At 39.8% G+C, this 26736-nt stretch overlaps 1 protein-coding gene across 1 annotated transcript in view; it reads left to right on the top strand.

Moving 5' to 3' along the window:
- The window catches only part of TMEM170B (transmembrane protein 170B), a 40122-nt gene extending 15933 nt beyond the window's left edge, over positions 1-24189 (top strand). The window contains exons 2-3 of the mRNA XM_040249273.1: positions 2120-2290; positions 16011-24189. Coding sequence (XP_040105207.1) covers positions 2120-2290; positions 16011-16141 — 302 coding nt within the window. The 3' untranslated portion in view covers positions 16142-24189. The remainder of the gene's footprint in view (positions 1-2119; positions 2291-16010) is intronic.
- Positions 24190-26736: the final 2547 nt, after the last annotated feature.

Consider the following 26736-nt stretch of genomic DNA (forward strand, 5'->3'; position numbering starts at 1 on the left):
CTGGAAAATCCCATGGAGGGAGGAGCTTGATAGGCTACAGTCCATGGCGTCAAAAGAGTCGGACACAACTGAGCGACTTCACTTCACTCTTGCATTGCAGATGGCTTCCTTACCAACAGCTATACCCCAGTTACCCAACGGGAACATCTTGGAAAAACCACTGTGTAACATCAAGGATGTTGACCTTGATACAATCCACCAACCTTTTTCAGATTTATACCTGTACTCCTGTGTGTGTTTATATTTAGTTCTTTACAGGTTTACCACTTGTTTATGTGTATGCCACCACAGTCAAAACACAGAACAACTGCATTGCTGCAACGATCCCCCGGGCTTGTACCCATTTTAAGACAAGAAGTCCCCCGTTTCCTCTGCCCCAGGTCCCTGGCACCCATCACCCTATTTTCTGTTTCTGTTCGCTTGACTACTTTAGATACCTCATAGAAGTGGAATTTACCAGTATTTGTCCTCTTATGCCTGGTTTATTTTACTTAGCATAATGTCCAGAAGATTTATACATGCTGTAGCATGTGACAGAATTTTCTCCCAATGAATAATATTCCATTGTATATATAAACCTTATTGTTTATTACTTCATCCATTGATGAACACTTGAGTTGCTTCCACCTCTTGGCAATGGCGAATAATGTTCCTGTAAGCACAGTTGTGCAACTGTCTGTTCGTGATCTTGCTTTAATTCTTTTGGATCTATACCCAGAAATGGAATTGCCAGATCAAATGGTCATTTTTTTTTTAATTTTGGAGGAACTACCACGCTGTTCCCATAGCTGATGCTCTGTTTTACATTCCCACCAGCAGTGTATATCTGTACTCCAGTGATGTTTGAGTAAATAAGTTTCAATTAATCCATTTTTGTTCTCTTTATTCATGACTTTTTTATTGCCCTTCTTTTTCACTTGATAGAGAGTGAACAAATAGCACAAATAGCAGATGAGATATTTTGCACTGCAGAATGTTTGCATACCAAGGCTGATCCTCAAGGTGACATCTAAATATTTTGGAGTCAGTTCTTTCAGCTATAAATAACAGAAACCTTACATGGACCAATTAAAAAGGATTGCATTACAAGGAGATTTTATCACATTGAATCTAAGGGTGTTAACATGGCAGGGCTGTATGTAGCACTGGAATAAGGGATTTGGTTGTCTCTCGCCTTTGATGCTTCTGTTTTTCTTTTATCCTGTTATCATGGGTTTGATCACGTGATGATGAGATGCCTGTTCACAAAGCCTGAGCCCTTCAGGTTCAGCCTGAAGGATAAAGACTGAGGTGCTCTGTTTTGGTCCCAGTTTAGAGTTCCCAGGAGAAGGGGCTGATGGACCCAGTTTGGATCAGTGGCCTGTCCAGATGTTCCTCCCTGCAGGCACGGTCAGGGGGATGGAGTCAGTGTGAGGACAGGCAGTCTCTGCAGGAACCGTGTGCACTGATGGAGGGGCAGGTGGCCAGAAAGAAAGGGAGTGGGTACTAGAGAGAGACTGAAGGGCATGCCTGTCGGGTGTCTGTATGAAAGCAGTTGAGGCCACATTGATGAGTTCTGGGTTAGGACCACTCTATGACCTGAGACAAAGCACTTAAAAAATTCTGATGATTCTTTAGTATACAAAGTTGAGAGCCAAGAGGGAAAGCACCTGAATTTCTTAAAATCGTAAAAGATAAAAATCATTGACTTATATCTGGAATTATTTGAATTAAGGGGTAGTTTTTTTTTTTTTTAAGGTCTGGACACTTAGTGTAGAAAATTATATATCAGACAGCAATTAATTAACTTATATAATTTATTCCAGGAGATTTGCAAACAAGAGGGTGTATGAGAGAAAATAATAGAGCATAGCTGTGTCATGGGGACATTTAGAGGAAATTAGAGTGTGGCTTTGACCTGGTGAAGTCATGGAGGTTGATTTCCCCATCAAGCAGTAGTAATGATGATAATTGTTAAAATTTATTTAGTACTACTATGTATCAAGTATTGTACTGGGCATGTTTGTATCTATGATCGCTTTTAACCTTCATCCAGACCGTGGGTGCTCACGCTTTGTTACACTGGATTTTTCCAAGACGTTTTCCAGCACAGTTTTCAACGCCTTGCCTTCCCTTTCAGAGATGTGGTACTGGGTCTTCCTCTGGGCCCTCTTCTCCTCTCTGTTCGTCCATGGTGCTGCCGGAGTGCTGATGTTTGTGATGCTGCAGAGGCATCGGCAAGGGAGAGTCATCTCCGTCATCGCCGTCAGCATCGGATTTCTGGCCTCCGTGACTGGAGCGATGATCACTAGTAAGTGGATGCTGTTTTAAGAATGTCATTTTATATGCAGGTACAGTTGGGGGCTTTTTCATTATAGGTTATTCTGTGTGTGTGTGTGTGCACGCGTGCGTGCTTAGTCACTCAGTCACGTCCAACTCTTGGCGACCCTATGGGCTATAGCTTGCCAGGCTCCTTTGTCCGTGGCATTTTTTTTTTTATAGGTTGTTACACGATATTAAATGTAGTTCCTAGTGCTACACAGTAGGTCCTTGTTACCTGTTTCTTCGATAGTAGTTTGTATCTGTTAATTCCAGGTTTATCGCTCCCCCTGCTTTCCGATTTGGTAAGCATCACTTTGCTGTCTGTGTCTGTGAGTCTGTTTCTGTTTTGTAAATAAAGTTTATTTGTACCATATTTTAGATTCCACATCCAAGTGATGATATATGATATTTGTCTTCCTCTGTCTGACTTCACTTAGTACACTGATCTCTGGTTCCATCCATGTTGCTGCAAATGGTATTATTTCATTCTTCTTTAATTGCTGAATAATATTCCACTGTATATGTATACCATATCTTTATCCATTCGTTTATCAATGGACATTTAGGTTGCTTCTATGTCTTGGCTGTTTTAGATAGTGCTGCGATGAACATTTTAGATAGTGCTGAAAAGAACATGTACATGCATCTTTTCTAAATTAGAGTTTCCTCCAGTTATATAACCAGGAGTAGAATTGCTGAACCACGTGGGGCCTCCCTGGTGGCTCAGGTGGTTAAGAATCTGTCTGCAGTGTCGGAGACCTGGGTTCGATTCCTGGGTCAGGAAGATCCCCCGGGGAAGGGAATGGCAATCCACTCCAGTATTCCATTATTCCCCAGAATCCAGAATTCTGCAGAATTCCAGGGACAGAGGAACCTGGCAGGCTACAGTCCATGGGGTCGCGGAGTCAGACACTGCTGAGCGATTAACACACACACACAAGCTGTATTTTTAGTTTTTTAAAGAACCTCTATGCTGTTCTCCATAGAGAAGGCAGTGGTGACCTACTCCAGTACTCTTGCCGGGCAAATCCATGGATGGAGGAGCCTGGTGGGCTGCAGTCCATGGGGTCGCTAGGAGTCAGACATGACTGAGCGACTTCACTTTCACTTTCCACTTTCATGCATTGGAGAAGGAAATGGCAACCCACTCCAGTGTTCTTGCCTGGAGAATCCCAGGGACGAGGGAGCCTGGTGGGCTGCCGTCTCTGGGGTCGCACAGAGTCAGACACGACTGACATGACTTAGCAGCAGCAGCAGCAGCATGCTGTTCTCCATAGTGGCTGTCCCAGTTTATATTCCCAACAGGGTAGGAGGGTTCCCTTTTCTCCACACTCTCTCAAGCATTTATTATTTATAGACTTTGTAATAATGACCATTCTAACTGGTGTGAAGTAATATCTTTTTGTAGTTTTGATTTGCATTTCTCTAATAATTAGTGATATTGAGCATCTTTTCATGTGCCTATTGGCCATCTGTATGTCATCTTTGGAAAAATATCCATTTAGGTCTTTTGTCCATTTATTGATAGGGTTGTTGGGTCTTTTTAAATATTGAGCTTTATGAGCACCTTGTATATTTTGGAAATCGTTAGCAAATATTGGTCCTATCATTAGCAAATATTTTCTCCTGGTCCATAGGTTGTGTTTTTCATTTTGTTTGTGTTTCCTTTGCTACCCAAAAAGCTTTTAAGTTTAATTAGGTGCCATTTGTTTATTTTTGCTTTTGCTTCTATTTCTCTGGGAGATGGATCGAAAAAAAGATTGCTTCAATTTATTTCAAAGAATGTCCTGCCTATGTTTTCCTCTAGGCATTTTATAGTATCCAGTGTTACAGTTAGGTCTTCAATCCATTTTTAGTTAATTTTCGTTTGTGATATTAGAGAAGGTTCTAATTTCATTCTTTTATATGTAGCTTCTCAATTTTCCCAGAACCACTTATTGAAGAGACTGTCTCTTCTCCATTTTATATTCTTGCCTCCTTTGTCATAGATTGACTGACTAAAATCGTGCACTTCCTTCTTAAACATGAGTTGTTACGACATGAATCTCCCCTGGCCTACTAGGAACTGTTAGCCACTTTATGGTGTCCTGCAGTTGTCTGGAGGTTTTTTACTTCCCTGCCTCATGTGTGTGTCCTGCAGGCCCCAGGTTCATGCCCTCTGACCTTCACCTCTTACCTCAGCATTGAGGCCCCAGCTCCAGCCTTAGGTTCTGCGGTGCTAGTTAAGCCAGGACTTTGATGTGTCCTTTTGAGCCTGGAGGGGCCTCAGCTGCTTCCTTCGCGTGGGTCTGCTCGACCCTGGGTGCTGCCGTCTGCTGCCGTGGTCTCATCACCACCAGCAGACAGTAGTGCTTCTGTTGCTGGTCACTTGGCCTGCTTCCGTGAGGCCAGGGCAGCTGCCTGACACCGCTGGATGTGCGCAAGCCCTCCTTAGCTGAGAGAGGAGAGGAAATCTCCTCCTACCATGGCTCCATGGCCTCCCGCCTCTTGTGGCACTGTCACCTTTCCCTGGAGTGATCAGCGTGCCTTGCCTGAGAAGAAAGCCCTGTGCCCGGGGCTCTGGGTCTGCCCTGGGCACCGCTGTGGGAAGCAGTGAGCAGTCTATTTCCTCTTCCTTTCTTCGTTTACTATTCTTGTGTGTCATCTTGTGTTAGGTGGTGGTGTTGTTGTTGTTGCTGTATTCACCTGTACCTTTCTCATATGCTACTTCATTCCCTTTGCCATAGGGTTTAAAACAAGCAATCAGGTTTAGCTGAAGCACCAAGTGTATAGAGTGGAGTAATGGGAAATTCAGCTGGGACAAGCCAGACCCTCAAAGATCCTGGAAGGTCAGCCAGAGTTTGGACTTTATTCTGCAGGCCACGGAAAGCAAGTAGATCTTTTAGAAAGGGATTGGCAAGGGGCAGAGCAGTTCACTACGAAAATTTGTTTTGTGGCTGAATATAGAATAAATATATGTGAAGGAAGAACCAAAAGGAAACTTTGAGAGAGCAGGGACCTTGCCTGTCTTCATCACTGCTTAATCTCCAGCAATAAAACAGCACCCGGAATGTAACAGATACTCAGGAAATACTGGTTGGTTGGATAGATGGACATAGTGAGGGAAGAAGCATAGAAGCAGGAAGAAGAAAGAGGAGGAGGGAAGAGGGGGTGGGGGAGAGGGAGAAAAAAAGAGTTGAGGCTTTAATTTTGGGTCTGAATTTGAGGCTGGATCTGAAATAGGCTGTGGCAGTGAGATGGAAGAGTTGCTGTAAGGACTGTCACAAAGGGGAGAGTCCAGATGAGTCGTTGCTCACTGTGGAGACGTACGAGGAGACCTGAAACGGGACGGCTCGTGTTTTTGATGTGGCCGCTGCTATAACTGTGGAACCGTGAGCAGAGGCGGAAGGACGAGGGAACAGCTTGTTCAGAAGCCAAAAATAGTGTGTGTATTACACGTGTGTTTATTGGTATAAGTCACTGTGAACGTTGAAAGAGAACATTATTCTACTTCCGTGTATCTCTAATGATGGGTGTGTGTATTACTTTCAACTCAGTCAAGAATAAAACAAACTAATGATTTTAGAAACTGTTATATTTAAAATTCCTTACAAATATGTCTGGGCTCCCTTGGTGGTTCAAACTGTAAAGAATTTGCCTCCAATGCAGGAGACCGGGGTTTGATCCCTGGGTTGGGAGGAGCCCCTGGAGAAGGGAATGGCAGCCCACTCCAGTATTTGCCTGGAGAATTCCATGGATAGAAGAGACCCCGGGCTACATAGTCCACGGGGTCACAAAGAGTCAGACATGACTGAGTGACTATCACAAATATGTCTGACACAATTTCGAGTAAAAACTTGTATCCAGGTTAACAATAAAACATACAAATTTCTTCTGGCTAATTTTCTGACCTGCAAACACTTGAATTAAGAAAACTATCCAATGTGAATATGTACCTGCATTTATTTTCTTAAATGCATTTTGTGAGCGCTAGCACAGTCACAGCTATATATTCCATTCAGCAAAATGATAACTGACTGAATATAGATACATAGCTATTATATTTTACTACCTCTTAGATTTTTATTTCCAGGATAGGGTGACTTTTCATTTTAATTAGTACTGATAGTTAATACCAGAATTGGGAGGAAATGGGTTTCTATATAATGCCATTGCTTGGCATTGTGTTGCTGTCTAATTTTAGCAAGTCTGAGGGCTAAATTAGTGACATCTCTTTGTTGGTTTGATTTCCATTTCTCTGATTACTAATGTATTTGAACATCTCTTTCTATTCTTATTAGATATTTAGGGTTTTTTTTTCTGCAAATTGCTACTTTTAATTCTGTGCTTTTCTTCTGGGATCCTTGTTCCTTATTAAATGATAGAAGTTTCTTAGATATATTGGTGTCTTGCTGGTTTCGTACTTCTCAAATAACTTCTTTGTCTTTTAGCAGTACCTTCATTCATGATATTGTTCATTGAGCAGAAATTCTTATTCTGTGTAACCAGCTTAAAGAGTTTTTTGCCTGTGGTTTATAATTTATAATTTTATTTACATTCTCTCCCACACTAAGGTCAAAAGATATTCTGATTTATTCTGTTTTGTTAATTTTATAGTTTTACCTTTGTAGTAAAGTCTTTATCTAGAGCAGGACTTGAGCAAAAATTTTCTTGAGAGGCCAGATAATAACTGTTTTAAATGTTGCAGGCTAGATGGTCTCTGTCACAACTCTCCAGCTCTGCCATTAGGACTTAAAAACAGCCATCAGTTCAGTTCAGTTCAGTCGCTCAGTTGTGTCCGACTCTTTGTGACCCCATGAATCGCAGCATGCCAGGCCTCCCTGTCTATCACCAACTCCCAGAGTTCACTCAGACTCACGTCCATCGAGTTGGTGATGCCATCCAGCCATCTCATCCTCTGTCATCCCCTTCTCTTCCTGCCCCCAATCCCTCCCAGCATCAGAGTCTTTTCCAGTGAGTCAACTCTTCGCATGAGGTGGCCAGAGTACTGGCGTTTCAGCTTTAGCATCATTCCTTCCAAAGAACACCCAAGACTGATCTCCTTTAGAATGGACTGGTTGGATCTCCTTGCAGTCCAAGGGAGTCTCAAGAGTCTTCTCCAGCACCACAGTTCAAAAGCATCAATTCTTCGGCGCTCAGCTTTCTTCAAAGTCCAACTCTCACATCCATACATGACCACAGGGAAAACCATAGCCTTAACTAGACAGCCCTTTGTTGGCAATGTCTCTGCTTTTCAATATGCTATCTAGGTTGGCCTTCCAAGCAGTAAGCATCTTTTAATTTCATGGCTGCAGTCACCATCTGCGGTGATTTTAGAGCCCAAAAAGATAGTCTGACACTGTTTCCACTGTTTCCCCATCTATTTGCCATGAAGTGATGGGACCAGATGCCATGATCTTCGTTTTCTGAATGTTGAGCTTTAAGCCAACTTTTTCACTCTCCTCTTTCACTTTCATCAAGAGGCTTTTTGGTTCCTCTTCACTTTCTGCCATAAGGGTGGTGTCATCTGCATATCTGAGGTGATTGATATTTCTCCCGGCAATCTTTATTCCAGCTTGTGCTTCTTCCAGCCCAGCATTTCTCATGATGTACTTTGCATATAAGTTAAATAAGCAGGGTGACAATATACAACCTTGACGTACTCCTTTTCCTATTTGGAACCAGTCTGTTGTTCCATGTCCAGTTCTAACTGTTGCTTCCCGACCTGCATATAGGTTTCTCAAGAGGCAGGTCAGGTGGTCTGGTATTCCCATCTCTTTCAGAATTTTCCACAGTTTATTGTGATCCACACAGTCAAAGGCTTTGGCATAGTCAATAAAGCAGAAATAGATGTTTTTCTGGAACTCTCTTGCTTTTTCCATGATCCAGCGGATGTTGGCAATTTGATCTCTGGTTCCTCTGCCTTTTCTAAAACCAGCTTGAACATCTGGAAGTTCCCGGTTCATGTATTGCTGAAGCCTGGCTTGGAGAATTTTGAGCATTACTTTGCTAGCGTGTGAGATGAGTGCAATTGTCATAGATACCGGTAAATGAATAGGCGTGGTTTCTTCCAATAAAACTTTATTTGCAAAGGCAGATGTTGAACATTCAGGTCATAATCTGCCTTCTGGTCTAGAGTCTCTCTTCATTTTTGGAATTAGGTAAGATTTCAGGTGTTGTTTTTTTTTTTCCTTCCACAGAGTAAGTCAATTTTTACCACATCCTAAAAAAAATCCATCCATTGATCCATCTTTTGTTGTATACTATGTTCTCAAGGTACATGGATCTGTCTCTGAACTCTGTTCTGATTTTTTTAGTGTTTTTAGCTGTTGTTTCAGCAAGGCCTCATTTTTTATCTCTCCTGTTTTGTACTCTTTCTTAATATCTGGTAGAGCTGGTCCCTCATTTTCTTCTTTATCAAAGTTCACATAACTATTCATGGACCTTTATTCTTTCATATAAATTTTAGAATATGTCTACTGAATTCCTCAAGAAGTATAGCTGTGATTTTTGTGGGGATTTAATACAAGGTAAAACGTTAATTTGGGAAGAATTGACATATTAAATTGTTCCATGCAAGAACATGTAATGTATCTCCATTTGTTCAGGTCATTTTCTGGTTCTTTTGTTAGAGTTTAAAAGTTTTTTTTTTCTCCCAATAGGAGAGTTATACATTTTGATTAAGTTAATTCCTAAACCCTTATTACGTTATGGTTGTTGTACATGTTATGTTGTTTAGTTTTATTAGTATAAAGAATTGCTGTTTTTTAAGTAAAGTTTATGAAAGATTAATAACAAAGCAAAAAACTAATTTTCTAGAGAGATAATAAGTGAATATATTGCTGCCTTAGCTCTAAAATAGTTAAGACAGAGAAATAAAATGTGGATAAAATAGAAGAAATAACTACAGGCTTGACAGTAAAGGTAGAATAAAAAATTATAAAAATAGCAGCTTTATACACAGCTATATATTCCTAAGTATAAATTGTCAAAATTGGCATAAGAAGAAATAGAAGATATGAGTAATACAATAAATATTGTTAAACAGTTGAAATATTGAAGATCCCTCTTCCCTGAAAGAAGTCCAGTCTCAAATGAGGTTTACAGATGAGTTCTACCAGATTTTCCGGGAACAGTTCCTATTTATCCAGATTATTGCAGAAAATGGAAAGGGTAAAAGCTGTGCACAGCCTGTTTGCTGAATCAGTGTAATCTTCTTGCTAAACAAGATGCAGACTACAGAAACATGGAACAGTATAGGGTCATTTGCTTCGGGAATATTATCCTACCAACCAGGACCTAATGTACAGCATGTGGATTTCCACTCGATGTTCTGTGGCCGCCAGGATGGGAGGGGAGTTTGGGGAAGAAGTATTGGTCACTGTTCACCTGAAACGACCACAACATTGCTAATCCCCTCCGATCCAATACAAAACAAGACGTTTAAAGTTTGAAAAAAAAAAAATGTTATCCTGGAAATGCAAAAATAGTTCAGTATCAGAAATGACTGTGGCTATATGCCAATGCAACTTTGTTTATGGACATTAAAAGTTGAATTTCATATAATTTTTATGTATCATGAAATAATACTCTTCTTTTGATTGTTTTAAACCATTTAAAAAATTCAGCACAATTGTTTTCTCCACTTCATCTTTGCTACACCAGTCTTCTCTAGCTGCCTAATGCTTTGGGGAATCTTTACTTATTTCTAGCTGATACCTTCTGCCATCGTTCACAGTGGCCATTCCAAATATGTTTCATTTATTTCATGCAGCCTATTACACTTCTACCCTCTTCATTCTTGCATATATATTTCACCAAGAAAATAAGGATCACAATATTTGTACTTTTTCAGCTGGCTATTGTTCAGCAAAATATACCTTAACAAGAGTGACAACTAAAGCACAAGTTGGGGTAAGAAATTTGTTAGCTTATATAAATGTCAATAGATTAATATCCAAACTATGTTTTTTAAAACCCTGTGAATCGAATAAGAAAGTGACAGTCCAGTAGAGAAATGCACAAAAGATTTGTCAAGCATTTCGTAAAAGTAGAAACCCTAATGGTCAGATTTTAATATGTGAGGAAAAGCTCTGTGACATTAAATATCAGGGGAACACAAATTAATTGCAGAGATAACATCTCTTACCCAGATTGAGAAAAAAAAAAGTGTTTTTAAAGATATCAGCTGCTCCTGAGGATATGGAGTAACTGCAATATAAATTGGTTCAAATACTTTGGAAACAAGTTGGCATTACCTAGTGAAGTTGAAAGTGCCGCAACAGGCACACCCACATGTTGTAGGGAAAGTCGGTCTGGCATGTGTGCTGGGGGTCATGTTACAAGGATGTTCACAGAAGCAGGGTTTGTCATTGTTCAGAATTAGAAACAGTGTCATCCACATTAGAAAGGACAAATAGGTTGTGGTATATCCATACTAAGAATTCTGCACAACAGTGGAAATGTATGAATTACAGCTCTATATTATACAACAGCCTGGATAATTTCCTGACATATGTGCTGTGCTTAGTCACTCAGTCGTGTCCAACTCTTTGCAACCCTATGGACTGTGTAGCCCACCAGGCTACAGGCTCTGTCCATGGGATTCTCCAGGCAAGAATACTGGAGTGAGTTGCCATGCCCTCCTCCAGGGGGTCTTCCCAACCCAGGGACTGAACCTAGGTCTCCCACATTGTAGGTGGATTCATTACCATCTGAGCCATAAACAGCCAAAAATTCCAAAATACTTACAGTATCAAATTATATAAAATTTGCTTATTTAAAAAATTAAGTAATATCTGAGGATATAGGCAGGTGGTAATGCTGAAGAAAAGCAAAGGAATGATGAAAACCAAACTTGGGAGGAAATGGGGCGTGACAGGGGAGTCCATGGGAACCTCACATAAAACAGTATTGTTCCTGTGAACATTTGGATGATGGTACTGGGGCATCTGTTGGTTTTAATTTTATAATCTACATATATTTTATAAATACTGCTTCCTGTCTGCTCAGTATTTAATAGCAGTGTTTCCAAAATCATTTAATAGGCACGCAAAACTGTCTTCTTTCCGATCTTTTTGCTGAAGAGTTCCACTGGGACAGTCTTCTCTGCCTAGTGCCTCTGGGTTGTGCAATGATACGGTGCAGTGGGAACTACTGTGAAGCGCTTCTTTTAGGGGGAAGCTGTGACTTACACATTGGTTCCTGATTATCCACAGGGAGGAAGATGGCAGTTCATTTTATTTTCTGTATAACACTACAGTGTCCCTCCCTTGATTTTGGAAACTGGAGTTTTACACTGGGTTTTCTACCCTTAACATCATAGGCTTGAAGATCTTACCCTCTGTTTCTTGAAAGAGTATAAAGAAAAGTGGATTATTTATGGTTGTGTAAGCTTTTCCTTGAACAATGCAACCTTCCAAGGGAAATTCATTTTATTTATTTGTTTGTTTTTAGCATCTAGTTTTTTAATCCATCTGAAATTTACTTTGGGGAGTGATGTGAAATAGGGACCTAAATTTATTTCTTCCAAATGGCTATCAATTGTTCCATACAACATTCATCTTATATGCTAGTAAAGAAATGCTCAAAATTCTCCAAGCCAGACTTCAATAGTATGTGAACCATGAACTTCCAGATGTTCAAGCTGGATTTAGAAATGGCAGAGGAACCAGAGATCAAATTGCCAGCATCTGCTGGATCATCAAAAAAGCAAGAGAGTTCCAGAAAAACATCTACTTTTGCTTTATTGACTATGCCAAAGCCTTTGACTGTGGATCACAACAAACTGTGGAAAATTCTTAAAGAGATGGGAGTGTCAGACCTGCCTCTTGAGAAATCTGGATGCAGGTCAGGAAGCAATAGTTAGAACTGGACGTGGAACAACAGACTGGTTCCAAATAGGGAAAGGAGTACGTCAAGGCTGTATATTGTCACCCTGCTTATTTAACTGATATGCAGAGTATATCATGTGAAATGCCAAGCTGGATGAAGCACAGGCTGGGATCAAGATTGCTGGAAGAAATATCAATCACCTCAGATATGCAGATGACACTACCCTTATGGCAGAAAGCAAAGAAGAACTAAAGAGCCTCTTGATGAAAATGAAAAAGGAGAGTGCAAATGTTGGCTTAAAAGTCAACATTCAGAAAATGAAGATCATGGCATCTGGTCCCATCACTTCATGGCAAATAGATGGGAAAACAGTAAAACAGTGATAGACTGTATTTTGGGGCTCCAAAATCACTGCAGATGGTGATTGCAGCCATGAAGTTAAACGATGCTTGCTCATTGGAAGAAAAGCTATGACCAAATCTAGACAGCATATTAAAAAGGAAAGACATTACTTTACCAACAAAGATCCATCTAGTCAAAGCTATGGTTTTTCCAGTGGTCATGTAGGATGTGAGAGTTGGACTGTGAAGAAAGCTGAGCACCGAAGAACTGATGCTTTTGAACTGTGGTGTTGAAGACTCTTGAGACTCCCTTGGACTGCAAGGAGATCCAACGTGTCTATCCTAAAGGAAATCAGTCCTGAATATACATTGGAAGGACTGATGCTGAAGCTGAAACTCCAATCCTTTGGCCACCTGATGTGAAGAACTGACTCATTGGAAAAGACCCTGATGGTGGGAAAGATTGAAGGCAGGAGGAGAAGGGGACGACAGAGGATGAGATGGTTGGATGGTATCACTGATTCGATGGACATGAGTTTGGGTAAGCTCCGGGAGTTGCTTATGGACATGGAGGCCTGGCGTGCTGCGGTTCATGGGGTCACAAAGAGTCTCGGACAGGACTGAGCGACTGAACTGAACTGAACTTATTGAATGATGAATCACTGATTGGAAATTGATTTATCATGTACTACTGAGACAACTACTAATCAAAAGTTGGAGTACATAGTAGGATCAGACACTGTTCTAAATACTTTCCAAATATTATCTATTACTCTTCAAACCCACCCATTTTACATTTGAGGGAATAAGGCACAGAGAGGTTAGGTGATTGCTCATTGTCACACAGCTACTAATAAGTGAGCTCGGATTTTAACTCACAAGTCTAACTCCAAAATCCATGTTCCTAACCTTATATAAGCACAAGTTGTTGGAATTAACATATTTGGTACTTCCCAGGCAGCCTGAGCTTATGTTTTTCACCTCTTGGCTCATTTTTGAAATTTTTTTTCTTTTTAGTTGCTCAGTCTCTTTCTGACCCCATGGACTGTAGCCCACCAAGCTCCTCTGTCTGTGGGGCTTCTCCAGGCAAGAATACTGGAATGGGTGACCATTCCCTCCTCCGGGGGATCTTCCCAACCCAAGGATCGAACCCAGGTCTCCTGCATTGCAGGCGGATTCTTTACCGTCTCAGCCACCAGGGGAATTTAGTGCTGGAGAAACGGAGGCCAAATTATGGTTTTTAAAATTGAAGATAGTCATGGAAATCTAGGGTAAATCCAAAGTAAAACCAGTATTTCTCAGGTTTATTTTAACATATTTTCTGATAACAGAGAAGCCTAAGATATTTAAATTTTTTTCAGGTTGTTATCCAGTTCTAAAATTTGAGGATAGGGCTTCCCTGGTGGTCCAGTGGTTAAGACTCCCCACTTCCGTTGCAGGGGGTTTGAGTTTGATCCCTGGTTGGGGAACTGAATTCCTGCATGCTGCATTGTGTAGCCAAAAAAATAAAATAAAATTCAAGGATATGACCAATTATACTAGTGAAGTTTTCTACTTGATTGAATAAATGTTGGTGCTCCTAGGAATTTTATTTAATATTGATGTAATTATCAGTTACTGAATTTCTTATTCTATTTTTTCACTTGGTGTAAATGTAAAATGATAGAATGATTTGGAGATTTATAGCCAGACTAATCTGGATTGAAATTCCAGCTCTGTACTTAACTGTATTTTCTTGGACTAGTAACTGAAAATCTCTGAACCTCTCTTTTTTTCATCTTTAAATTAAGTAATAATACTCTGGAGTGGTATGATATTTAAGATGATATTTGTAAATTTTCTGACAAGTTACATACTATAAATATACTATACATTTTAATTTCTTTCTTTAAAATATGTATATGAAAGCCCTTGGCTTAAATTAATAATTTGCTTTTCCTATTTGTATCTTCTATAGAGGACAATAATAATTTTTATTTGGAAAATTTAGATGAACTATGGAATTAATTCTTAGCTAATTTTTGTGAGTAGATTTCTATCTTAAATGACTGTAATTCAAGTGTCTTCAAATAACATTTCTTTTCTTTTTTCCTTTTGTTTGACCATTCTAGGAATATATAGACAGTTTTTTCTAGACGAAAGTTTTAAGGCCCTTTCAACCTGTTAAATGCCGTAACCGTAGTTTAAATGTTTCCTCCTTTTATGATTTCTGAGTGTACTTTTAAAGTCAGACTCTTAGATCCCATTATATATATATAGCAATAAGACAAAAGTGTTGAACCAGAGCCTCAGGGCGCTACGGTGCCTGAGATTCTCTCATTCTCAGAAGTGCTTGATATCGAAAAAATTTTCCTGGAATAGACGTCAGGTTCATCTTCCACTTTTGTTAGATATCAAAATACTAGTCTCCAGATAACTTTACAGTTTTATTCAAATACTTAAACCATTTTATATGGTAGATTGTAAAGTACATTATTCAAAATTCTGATATTATTTATGACATGTAAGAATTCATTTTACTGAAAGAAATAATTTCTTTAATATTAACTTTTTATTGAATAATTTAGAAATTATATTAAATTGTGTGGTTTTTCTATATTATTATTTATAATTATCAATATATTGTGTCATATGTTTTTAAAAATACTGATGGGATCTGGCCGAGTCAACACCCAGCTGAGAGATTACAGTAATGAATGATTCATTTTTTTATGAACATACCTTGTGTCAAGTAAGCGGTGTATACCATAAATACGTATTTTGCAGTCGAACTGAAAAGCCTGTTATTCGGTTTTGTGGGTGAATGTGGTATGGTAAGGTGTAACTGGTAACCAATCACATGGAAATTCTTTCCTGCTGCTGCTGCTAAGTCGCTTCAGTCGTGTCCGACTCTGTGCCACCCCATAGACGGTAGCCCACCAGGCTCCCCCATCCCTGGGATTCTCCAGGCAAGAACACTGGAGTGGGGTGCCGTTTCCTTCAATGCATGAAAGTGAAAAGTGAAAGTGAAGTTGCTCAATCGTGCCCGACTCTTAGCGCCCCCATGGACTGCAGCCCACCAGGCTGCTCTGTCCATGGGATTTTCCAGGCAAGAGTACTGGAGTGGGGTGCCATCACCTTCTCCTAACTCTTTTCTGCTGCTGCTGCTGCTGCTGCTGCTAAGTCACTTCAGTCGTGTCCGACTCTGTGCGACCCCAGAGACGGCAGCCCACCAGGCTCCCCCGTCCCTGGGATTCTCCAGGCAAGAACACGAGTGGGTTGCCATTTCCTTCTCCAATGCATGAAAGTGAAAAGTCAAAGTAAAGTCGCTCAGTCGTGTCTGACTTTGCGCGAACCCGTGGACTGCAGCCTAGCAGGCTCCTCTGTCCATGGGATTTTCCAGGCAAGCAAGAGTACTGGAGTGGGGTGCCACTGCCTTCTCCGAACTCTTTCCTAGAAAATTGTAAAATGAGAATGCCTGGTAACTTGCTGTTTGGCTCACGGGGAAAGCGAGCTCAGGTGGCAGCCGTGCAGCGTGCCTCGGGAGTGAACGTGTTGTCTCCCCTCTCTCACCAGGTGCAGCCGTGGCCGGCATTTACCGAGTGGCAGGGAAGAACATGGCCCCCTTGGAAGCCCTGGTGTGGGGTGTTGGACAGACAGTACTGACGCTCATCATCTCCTTCTCAAGGATCCTCGCCACACTCTGAGGTTTCTGTGAGAATGTCTTTACTTCACATAAGGAAACAGACATACAGATTCTCTGAAAACGGCGTCATTAGCGAGTGGGCGTGAGATCGTACAAGGACGTGGAAGGAGCAGGTCGAAACACAAGGCCTTGGGCCGTGTGGGAAGATCGCCCTCTGGTGTTCAATGATTGCACTACCGCACCGCACCTTATGTGCCTCCGTCCCGGGCAAGGCGCACTGCTGCGTGAAGCTACAAGAAAAAGCACCTTGTTTAGCTGCCAATCAGGTTAACACTGGTGTTGAATCATCATTCTTAACAGTGTTGTGTTAAGTTACAGGGACGTTTTGAAGAAGTGATACATGTGCCAAACTTTTTTTTTTTTTAACATTGATCATGTGAAATTCGCAAGTGTAGCTGTAGATGAGTGCTGTGAACATATTTGACATGAATTCAGGTGATGTGAGAAATTTTGTTTTGTAATGCTAAATCCTGTATGAGTGCTGAATATCAAATCATTTATGAGACAAAGTACCTGATTTTTAATGTTGAACGTTTCTGGGATTTAGGGCTTTCATATAAACTAGGTATTTATTATTATTTACTTTACGTGGGAAATAATACTGAATGGAAAACGGCTAGACTTTTAAGGATTCAAAGTCGATCTATAGGATGCATCCTTTTCACTCACTCAAATAACACTCTTTAGTAGTTTCCCTCACACATAAACATTCTGTTGCTATGAATTTAAAACCTTTTGCATCACACATATTGATTGTAGTTTATGTGTCATGAAAATTTGATTTGAAAATTTTCTTATAAATTTTGTAAGAAAAGTCTGAAATGCACATCCTATTCTTGATCCTTCTGAAGAAAGTTTCTGCCATGTATCTCATGGAGAAAACATCTTTACAGCTAGTATCTGTCTCAATGGGATTATATTACTTGTTGCATATATCTTGATTTTTGACAAAACGTAAGCAGTCTTTCATCCTGGAGTATCAAATATATATAAAGAGTGGCCTAAATTAGGCTGTGAAAACAAGAAGCCTCACTTGTAAGAACAAGTTAAGAAACAAGTCATATAGGAAGAATAATAAATGATCTTATTTTGAGTATGGTAGCATCATAATTTCTCTAAGTAAAAATTGGGGAATATAGTAAATAATTTTAAAATTTGGCAGTTACTCTCAGCATATCAGTATAGTGTTGAATATATATTTAAGTGATTCATTTCAGTTTTTCAACTCTTGTTTTATTCTGTTATTTAAATTTACTAGCATCTACAGTGACATTTATTAGAATGAAAAAGTTATTAGTATAAAACATTTTAAGAGGTTTTGGCAGTATGTAATTGTATTTAAGAGTATAAGAAGTAAGGGAAGCATAGAAACTGGGTGAGTTGTCTCTTACTGAGACTTTTTTTGAATACTAGATACAGTTATACATTGTTGTTTAGTTGCTATTCATGTCTGACTCTTTGCAGCCCCATAGACTGCAGCCCCTCTCAGGCTCCTCTGTCCATGGGATCCTCCAGGCAAGAACACTGGAGTGAGTAGCCTCTTCCTTCTCCAGGGGATCTTTCCGACCTGGGGACTGAACCCGCATCTCCTGCTTTGGCAGGCAGATTCTTTGCCACTGCGCCACCAGAGAAGCCCATGATTATATATGTTAATTCAAAAGAAGAGCCAATTGCAGAAAATATGAAGTTATGGACAATCCAAAAGATAATCTCCATATTCTATCCTCACTCTTTTATAATCTAACTTGGTAACAAGTAAGTTTCTACTAGGTCCCATTCAAATTTAAGACCTTTGTTACCCACGACACCTTTTCTCTACCAAAAAGCAGAATATATCAACAACTCGATGATGTGTTGGGGGTATTTTTCCAGTATGAAGCCAGTTTGGGGCGGGGTAGTTTTAATAACACTGTGGTTTGGAAATCTGTTTTAAAAGAAGCCAAGAAGCAACTATGCATTCTTAGAGATCTTTAAAGAAAATCTTAAAATGGATTATTTTTATTATGTTCAGCCTGAAATTAGTTTCACATGTTCTTTATATTCCTGATGTTTTCTTAAATTTAGGTCTAAATCTCCCAAGTCAACTTGACTTTTCCTTTTCTATTAGATTTGAATCACTTTCTTCCTTTACTTTGGTTATTCTATCAGTAATTTAAAGTGTTCATATTCCTGGGGAGAAATTATCAATAATATATTGAAATTGAGATTCTACAGAAATGAATATTTATTTTAACACATGATTAGTTTATGTTTTCAGAAAGTTATCATGGTAAGGTAACTGGGGCACATGGTTCAGAATCTGAAATTAGCCAGAAAATAACTCGGACATGTTAAATGTATGGCTGCATGGACCAAAGAGATTTAAACTCCTGTTTTTGCTCTCGGGTAGAAGTGTAAGAAGGTGGATCAGTTTGTAGAGTGCCCTGCAATTATCTCATTACCAAGTTGCTTTATATTACGAGCTGTGTGTGTGTGTGTATGCCTGCACCTGTGCTTTTAACTTTGGGGGGAATTTTTGGTTTCTTCCGTTGTTTTTAGTTACTTTCATTGGGATTTTGTGCAACTGTTACTCTTCTGATGTTGTGAAATGCAGCTGATAGTGTGAGTGGATGAAATGTTTTAATAGCTGTTTCTGAGATTTTTTTTTTTTAAAGGTCAGTGGTTTTCTTATAGAGGCAAAGAAAACATTTAATGATATATATCTACACATATATATGTTATTATATACACACACACACACACATATATGTAAAGCTGCTGTATATGAATAGAGTCCAATTGGAAAGCTTTTGTTCAGTGAACACTTTGATGTAATGGAGAATTTAATGTATTTGCTCAGCTGAATGATCTTTTAAACAGATTTGAGGAAGTTTGAGATTTTTGAATTGGGGGAAGTTTTTCTTACTTTCCTAGTGCTAGATATCCTTGTTTGTGGTATAACAAAAGCCCATATTGATATATTTGGGTTATTCTTAAAATTTGTGTGTGATTTAGCAGTAAACTTTTTTTGTGTGTGGTAAATGCAAGAGGGAAGGGGGCTGAGAGCCTCAGCAGTTTATACATCTTTATCTTAAGAAATGCTAATAAAATATGGCTGACAGTGAAATTAGTTCCTCGAGAAAGAGACTCCTGTCTGCCCAAACTAATCATTAATTACTTAACACACTGGTTAGAAATGTCCATAGATCAGAGTTAGGGGGCCTCATCTGAGCTACAGGTGATGCTTAAAACCTTTAAATGAAGAAGGTGCCAGCAATCCCCCCTGGACAATTCCACTGGTTGTCTGGAATAACGTGAGTCCTAAGTTTTGTCCATATACTGTGTTCACACAAGTCAATTACTCTTCCTTTAGATCTTCGTGTTTACCCAACAGCTTTACAGTTTGTGACCCAGCGTGCTTTCTTGGTATTTGCAGCGTGTGTTTCCACCATCCTCCCCAAATGTGAAGATTTTGTTTGTACTTTGAGTGAGAAATAAAGAAATGAGCTATCCTGTATATCCTATTTGTGGTATAAGGAACAAGAACAAGTTTAAAAAAATGTTCTTGGAAAACATCTTTAGAGAACCTGTAATAAAGATCGGGAGAATGGAGCTGCCAAGTCAATGTGCCCAGGCTGGCACTTACATACCAACTAATTCAATTTTGTAAGCATTTTTGGTGGATCTAATATATACAAAGTGCTGAGCCTAGTATTTTCTGTAGTAAGCACAAGGATGCCCCCCAAATGGGATCCCTGCGCTTGAGTCCACCAAGAGCTACTGAGATGATTTAAATCCTAAAACAGTTGGGAGAACATCCTGCTTCTAGTTAAGAGTTTAAGTCCTTTTCCCCCAGCCCGCCGCCTCCCCCAGTTCTGACTTTTCTCATTCACCAAATGGAATTTTAGAGACTGAGATCCCACTGCTGTGGCATAGCAACAAGAATACTGGAATCCACACCAGTGACACAGGTTTGAATCCAGGACCTCTCACTTGTTGACCTTTTGCTTATGATGGAAATGTATAGTTTACCCTTCATATCTGTGGTTCCACATTCAGGGATTCAGCCAACCTTGGATGGAAATATTTGGAAAGAAAATCCAGAAAGCTCTAAAAAGCAAAATCCCCCCAACAGGCAACAGTTCACAGAACATTTTCATAGTGTTTACACCATTTACACAGCATTTACATTGTGTAAGGTAGTATAAGTAATCAAGAGATGACTTAAAGTATTTGGGAGGGTCGGTGTGGGTTAAATGCAAGTACTGCACCATTTTCCGTAAGGACCTTGAGCATCCTCAAAGTTGGTACCCACGGGGGTCCTGGAATCAGTGCCCTGTAGATACTAAGAAAATACACAGTATTTAATAGGAAGCGATCAATAGATAGTCATTTTAATTTTTTAAATTAAACTTTGCAATACCAAGTAAATACATTGTTTTGTAAGATTCATTTATTGTCTTTCATTTCTACATTTTCCCTACATGTATTTTAAGAAGGAAACTTAAAAAAATTTTTTGTTGCTTTCTTTACCTACTTTCAACCTCTTTTTTTTTTTTTTTTAAATCAGCAGATATTTTTCCAAGAGCGCTTCTGGGGGCTGGTGGTGATAGAAATGGCCAGGGCAAGCAGGAATCAGTATCAGGCTGTGTGTATTACTAGTTACAGCAGGAAAAGTGAGAAGTGGCCAGGACTTACCCCTTATTTTCTCCGGCCTGTGTAATACCCATTGAATCTCCACTGCATGCAGCTTACTCTGCCCATTTTAGGGGTGGGGAGGTTACCCCCCTGCCCTCACATCCACCTCTCTCCTGCTACCCCAGCCTGTGGGAGAACAGAACTGGAGCAAAGGTGCTTAAGCCCTACTTGTTTGTTTGTTTTTAAGTTAAAAGGTAATACTTTTATTTTAAATTTATGTCCATTTTATAATTCAAGAAATAAAATGTTGAGGACTTTCTGAAATATTCTCAAGCCACTTGACTCTTGTAACAAACGTTCCTCTCCAAAAGTCTTAGAATTTTTCAAAGAGTTGCTATTTGTTTTTAAGATGTGAAGAATGTAGAAAGTTACTGAAAAAATTCTAGTGACCTAGATTGCAGAGAAGTTTGGCAACACTTGGGTGATTGGGTAAATGGTTTCAAGGCTGAGAATCTCAGTGGTTGAAATTGACTAGCAATTTCCCTTTTCCTGTCCTTTTTATAACATTGTGGAGGAAGACTCTACAGCATAAAAAGGACATTAATTGATTAAAAAATGATAAAAATTTTCAAACATGTAGTCATATTTATAGCAGGGGGAAGTTTAAAGATGGGAAGAAAGGTCGGAAGGGTAATGCACAAAAACAGACACATTTGACAAAACACCCTGCATTATGTGAACACAGGTTCCCCTTCTGTTAAGACTACAGATGACACCGTGTGAGTATATTTACTGCATGTTGGCAAAATGTGTTTCTTTATATGTGAGACTAAACTTAGCACAAAGCATTTGAAATCGCTCTGCAGTTTTGTGCGTGTGGTGGTCGGTTTGCCCCACTCACTCAAAGATCTCTGTTCAGTGTAGGCAACACAGTGTTTTTAAGGAGGTTGCTGAAGCTGTTGTCTAAAAATTTATTTATGAATTTGTTTAGAGAAAGTAACGCTTAATATATTCAGTATTTTCCGTAAATGTGGAGATAAACCGGTTAATACATTATTAGATTATTGGCAACACCTGAATTTCTCAGTGCACTGAGCTGTAACCATCTCCTCCCCTGAGCTCAGGGGCCTTGTTTTCACGTTCTTTACGTTCATTGCACGTATGTTGAGGTATCATAATAACCCTGTCTTGATTTTTGAGAACTAATTTAGCAGTTTGTTTTTTTTTTTTTTTAATTCCTCCCTCTTCTATACAAATGTCATATGGGATAGTTTAAACATATGTACATTTTGTTGATAGAAGTACTGGTTAGGAAGAGAATGTTAATATTCTCAACACCTTACGGTTATGCAGCTGTAATCTTGCTGAAAATTAAATACTATAAGCAAGTCGAGAGCATGGACCTCCTACGTGTTTTCTTTTTTTTTTTAGGATTGTGTCCTGTACCAATATATATCTCCGCTCAGTGGTGACGTGACTGTCCTCTTTTGAGGACTGCATTTAAGTGTGTGACTGAAACTGGGAAGCAGTGTAACATAAATACATAGGAAGAGGAGCTGTAACGTATAATCACCATAACTGTGACACTCTTTCTTCTGAACACATTGCATATTGGTAATTTCTAAAGCTCATCACTTTTTTGTAGCCCTGTATAAATGAATGGTAACTTGATAGTACTGTTGGCGGTGAGAAGTTTCCTTTGTCTTTACCATATTTATACATCATCACTAAGTATCTTTGGGTAGGGACATTTTAAAGTTTTCTCCATAGAAGGCAAAAGAGAGGCACCTGTTTGACTTATAATCAAAAATTATTTCCTTTCAATATTGGATGAGTTGATAGTCTGATTGTTGACACTTGCTTAGTGTTTGTGACATCACGTGCATTTACACTGGAGGAATTTTAAAAGTTCTGGCTGTCTCCCAAACACACATACACATGAGCTCTGCATATTTAGATGACCAGTATACAATTCCACAGTATTTTTCATTTTAGTCATTTAATTAGGTTAAAATTTATAGGATTCTACCATGAAGTATTAACTCCTGGCTCTAGTCATTCTAGAACAAGGGGATTAACTGTATCTCAATCAGCTAAAATGTTCTTATTTACATAGCAAAAATATAGTTTGCCTGATAGGTATTACAAACTTACTTACAAACTGTGTTAACACTCAGACCACTGATGAATCATTTAGTAAACCACAGTGCAGTTCTTAAAAGCTAAATGATGCCTTAGTGCCTTGGAAGTTAAGATACTTTCGCAAAGTGAATTTAGCAGAATTCAGGATTGGTATGCCTGTTGCTGGGAATTCAGAGCTGAGGAAGGATGTAATTGAATTAACTCCTTGTGGTTTAGTAAAAAGTCAGTTATTTCATCCTTGACAGATGACAACTGCTTTCATTACATTATCATGATGTGTGGTGTTTTTTTTTCTTTTCCTCTTTCCAAGTAAGTTTGAAATGGGAGAAAATGTAGTCAAGACAGTTAAATGTGGAATGTTAAAATTTGGTTTTGTTGTGAACTAGAGATGCTAGCGTGAACAGTGTCAGCTTCGTATTGTAGTTCAAGGGCAGACACTTCATGTCACTTTTAGGAATATGTTTACCATCAGGGACTTTTTGTTTTTTACTCTAGAAATACTTAACGTACTGTGAAACTTAAAGACAGGAAGAAGAGACCTCGGAGGGATAATGCACAGAACAAAGGGGTATGTGATGAAGTAACCTGCATTATGTGAACACGGTTTTCCCCCTTCTGTTAAGACTGTAACCTACACTGTATGAGTATGTGTACTGCATGTTTACATAATACCGTTTAATTTTGAAGGGTTATTTAAAAAGTATGTTTATTTATAATACCTAACAAGCTGTAAATATTGTATACTATTGATTTTTAATTTTATATAAGCAATTTTTTATTTCCAACTCATGTACAAATCTCATGGTGTATATAGTCTACTTTCCCGGAGAACACAAACTTTGCGGTGAATTTTTAATTGTAGTAAGCATCAGGTTTAATTGTGGTAAGCATAGAAATGTTGATCTTTATTTTTAAATTATTTTTCACCACTCATTTTCTTCAAAGGGCAGCAATAAATATATGCAAGTTATTTTTGATTTACAGAACGGTGGTCTGCAAAGACAAGGTCTAGGTTCCAATTCATTGCTTTAAAGAAAAGATGCACAATTAACATCATACACTGTCTAATCTCAGGACCGTTTCTGAGGTCCGTATGTGTCTCTCCTCTTTGTAATATACAGGGTGAGCTCTTTACTGATACACACAGAACAACTGTTAAAAGCGAGTCCAGCACTTAAATGTCATTACACAGAATTTATTGGGTTACAATTTGTAATATACAGTATTTTAATAAAGTTTCTGTATTCAATTTCATGCACTTATATATAAATAAACCTGTCTTTAAAAGCTTTATGGGGTGCGTGTGACTCTTTATGACATACATTTTCAACTCATTCCTTGCAGACTCAAACCTGACACAAGGCTAAGTGTCTCCTCTTACCCTGTGGTCAGGTTTTCTGGGCCAGTTTTACACTGGATTTGGAAGACAGCACTGACAAGTTAATCACATGTAAGAGACAAACCCGGCCTACTTCACAGTTTTACGGAGGACAGTGCCAGGCCACATAAGCATCTACTTCTAAGAATCACTGTTTTAAAGAGCCCATTGTCACTTTTGTTAATAAATGACTACCCTTTACTGAGTACTTAGTCTGTTAGAGGCTTCCCTGGTGGCTCAGAGGTTAAAGCGTCTGCCTGCGATACAGGAGATCTAAGTTTGATCCCTGGGTCGGGAAGATCCCCTGGAGAAGGAAATGGCAACCCACTCCAGTATTCTTGCCTGGCTAATCCCATGGACACAGCATCCTGGTGGGCTACAGTCCACGGGGTTGCAAAGAGTCGGACACGACTGAGCAACTTCACTTTCAATAGGCATTCTTTAACACTTACATAGCCTTTCAGGCTAAGGGGATTACTAAGAATTCTGAAGGTAATCCTTCACTTTATGAGTGACTCATTTGAGGTTCAGAGAGGGTGGGCAGCTTCTCAAGGTCACACAGCTGATAATACTGAGGTGGGCTTTTCTTACTTTATTACCTATATTTCCCCCCCACCGTGCTGTGCTGGTTTCTGCGAAGTATCAGGGAGCTCATAATGAGATCGGTCAGTCTCTCAGTTGTGTCCGACTCTTTGCAGCCCCTTGGACTATACAGACCATGGAATTCTCCAGGCCAGAACACTGGGGTGGGTAGCCATTCCCTGCTCCAGGGGTCTTCCCGACACAGGGGTCGAACCGGGGTCTCCTGCATTGCAGGCATATTCTTTACCAACTGAGCTACCAGGGAAGCCCTGTATTGAGATAAGACAAAGACCAGATGGCATTACGGGGATTTGAAAAATCGTCCTCAGGATTTGTATTGGCAAATCTAGGCATAGTCTGAATTTTTGTTAGGGATTCCTAAGGCATGGTACTAGTTACCCAGTTGCTGCTGCTGCTGCTGCTAAGTCCCTTCAGTCGTGTCCGACTGTGCGACCCGATAGACGGCAGCCCACCAGGCTCCCCCGTTCCTGGGATTCTCCAGGCAAGAACGTTGGAGTGGGTTGCCATTTCCTTCTCCAGTGCATGAAAGTGAAAAGTGAAAGGGAAGTCGCTCAGTCGTGTCCAACTTTTCGTGAACCCGTGGACTGCAGCCTACCAGGCTCCTCCATCCGTGGGGATTTTCCAGGCAAGAGTACTGGAGTGGGGTGCCATTGACTTCTCCAACTTACCCAGTTAGGTTCCACTAATCTGCAGCCTAAGAAGAGATTGGGGCCGATAAAGCCAGTCACTGTAATTGTTAACAAACACTGCTAGTGTGAAAACTTGATTAACTTTAAAAATTGTGCAAAGAAAGTGTAAGTAAACTTTTTTTTCCCCCTCATATACTGACATTTAATGTATCGCTTCATTAAAATGTATTTTCTTATTTCTAGGTAACTTCTTCATTCAACCATATTTATAAAATTATTAAATATATTTTCCTTCCTGACCATGAGTCTGAAAAAGTCCTTAAAATAAAAATCTTGAGATTAAAATTTTCCCTTTTGATTTTATTCTTTTGGACTCTTGAAGTAATATTTTTATAGTATTTTTGTAAAAGGAAATCTGTCTTTGGGTATCTTGATAATTCACTGAGCATCGAAAGAAAGCATTGGATTTCGTATCTGTTGCCACCCATTTAGAACAAGACCAGAGGGGAAAGTAATCTGGAAGAAAGATCCTCATTCTTAGATGGAGCTTGTTTTCTTTCTTCCTTTTTAAAAAAAGTTTATATTTTTGGCTGTGCCGGGTCCTCGGTGCTTTGATGAGTCGGGGCCACTACATTGCGGCGCGCGGGCCTCTCACTGCGGCGGCTTCTCTTGTGCAGACGGAGTGTGAGCGGTAGTGGCATCAGGCCTGCTCAGTGGTAGTGGCACGGGCTCAGTTGCCCTGTGGCTTGTGGCACCTTCCCGGACCAGGGGTCAGCGCGTGTTCCCCTCATTGGCAGGCAGGATCTTAGCCACTGGAGCACCAGGGAAGTCCTGTAGCTTGTTTTCCGATGGAGAATGAGTTCTTGGGGAGGAGGAATATCTCAGACTTATCAAGTGGACACTTAGGTCATCTGTGTTTTAAAGTTGTGTGTATGCTCAGTCGTACCCGACTCTCTGCGACTCCATGGACTGTAGCCCGCCAGGCTCCTCTGTCCATGGGATTCTCCAGGCAAAAGTGCTGGAGTGGGCTGCCATTTCCTCCTCCAGGCGATCGTCCTGACCAGGGACCGAACCTGCACCTCTTGCGTCTCCTACATTGGTAGGCGGATTCTTTACCCCTGGGGCCACCTTTGAAGTTGAACATTTGCTAATTCCTAAAATAGTACCTAAAGGTTTAGGGCGTAAAGAAAAAGGTAAACAGGACCTATGGCAGATTTGAGGAGTAGA

Source organism: Oryx dammah, unplaced genomic scaffold, assembly GCF_014754425.2.
Source record: "Oryx dammah isolate SB20612 unplaced genomic scaffold, SCBI_Odam_1.1 HiC_scaffold_11, whole genome shotgun sequence".
In the NCBI taxonomy this organism is placed as follows: Eukaryota; Metazoa; Chordata; class Mammalia; order Artiodactyla; family Bovidae; genus Oryx; species Oryx dammah.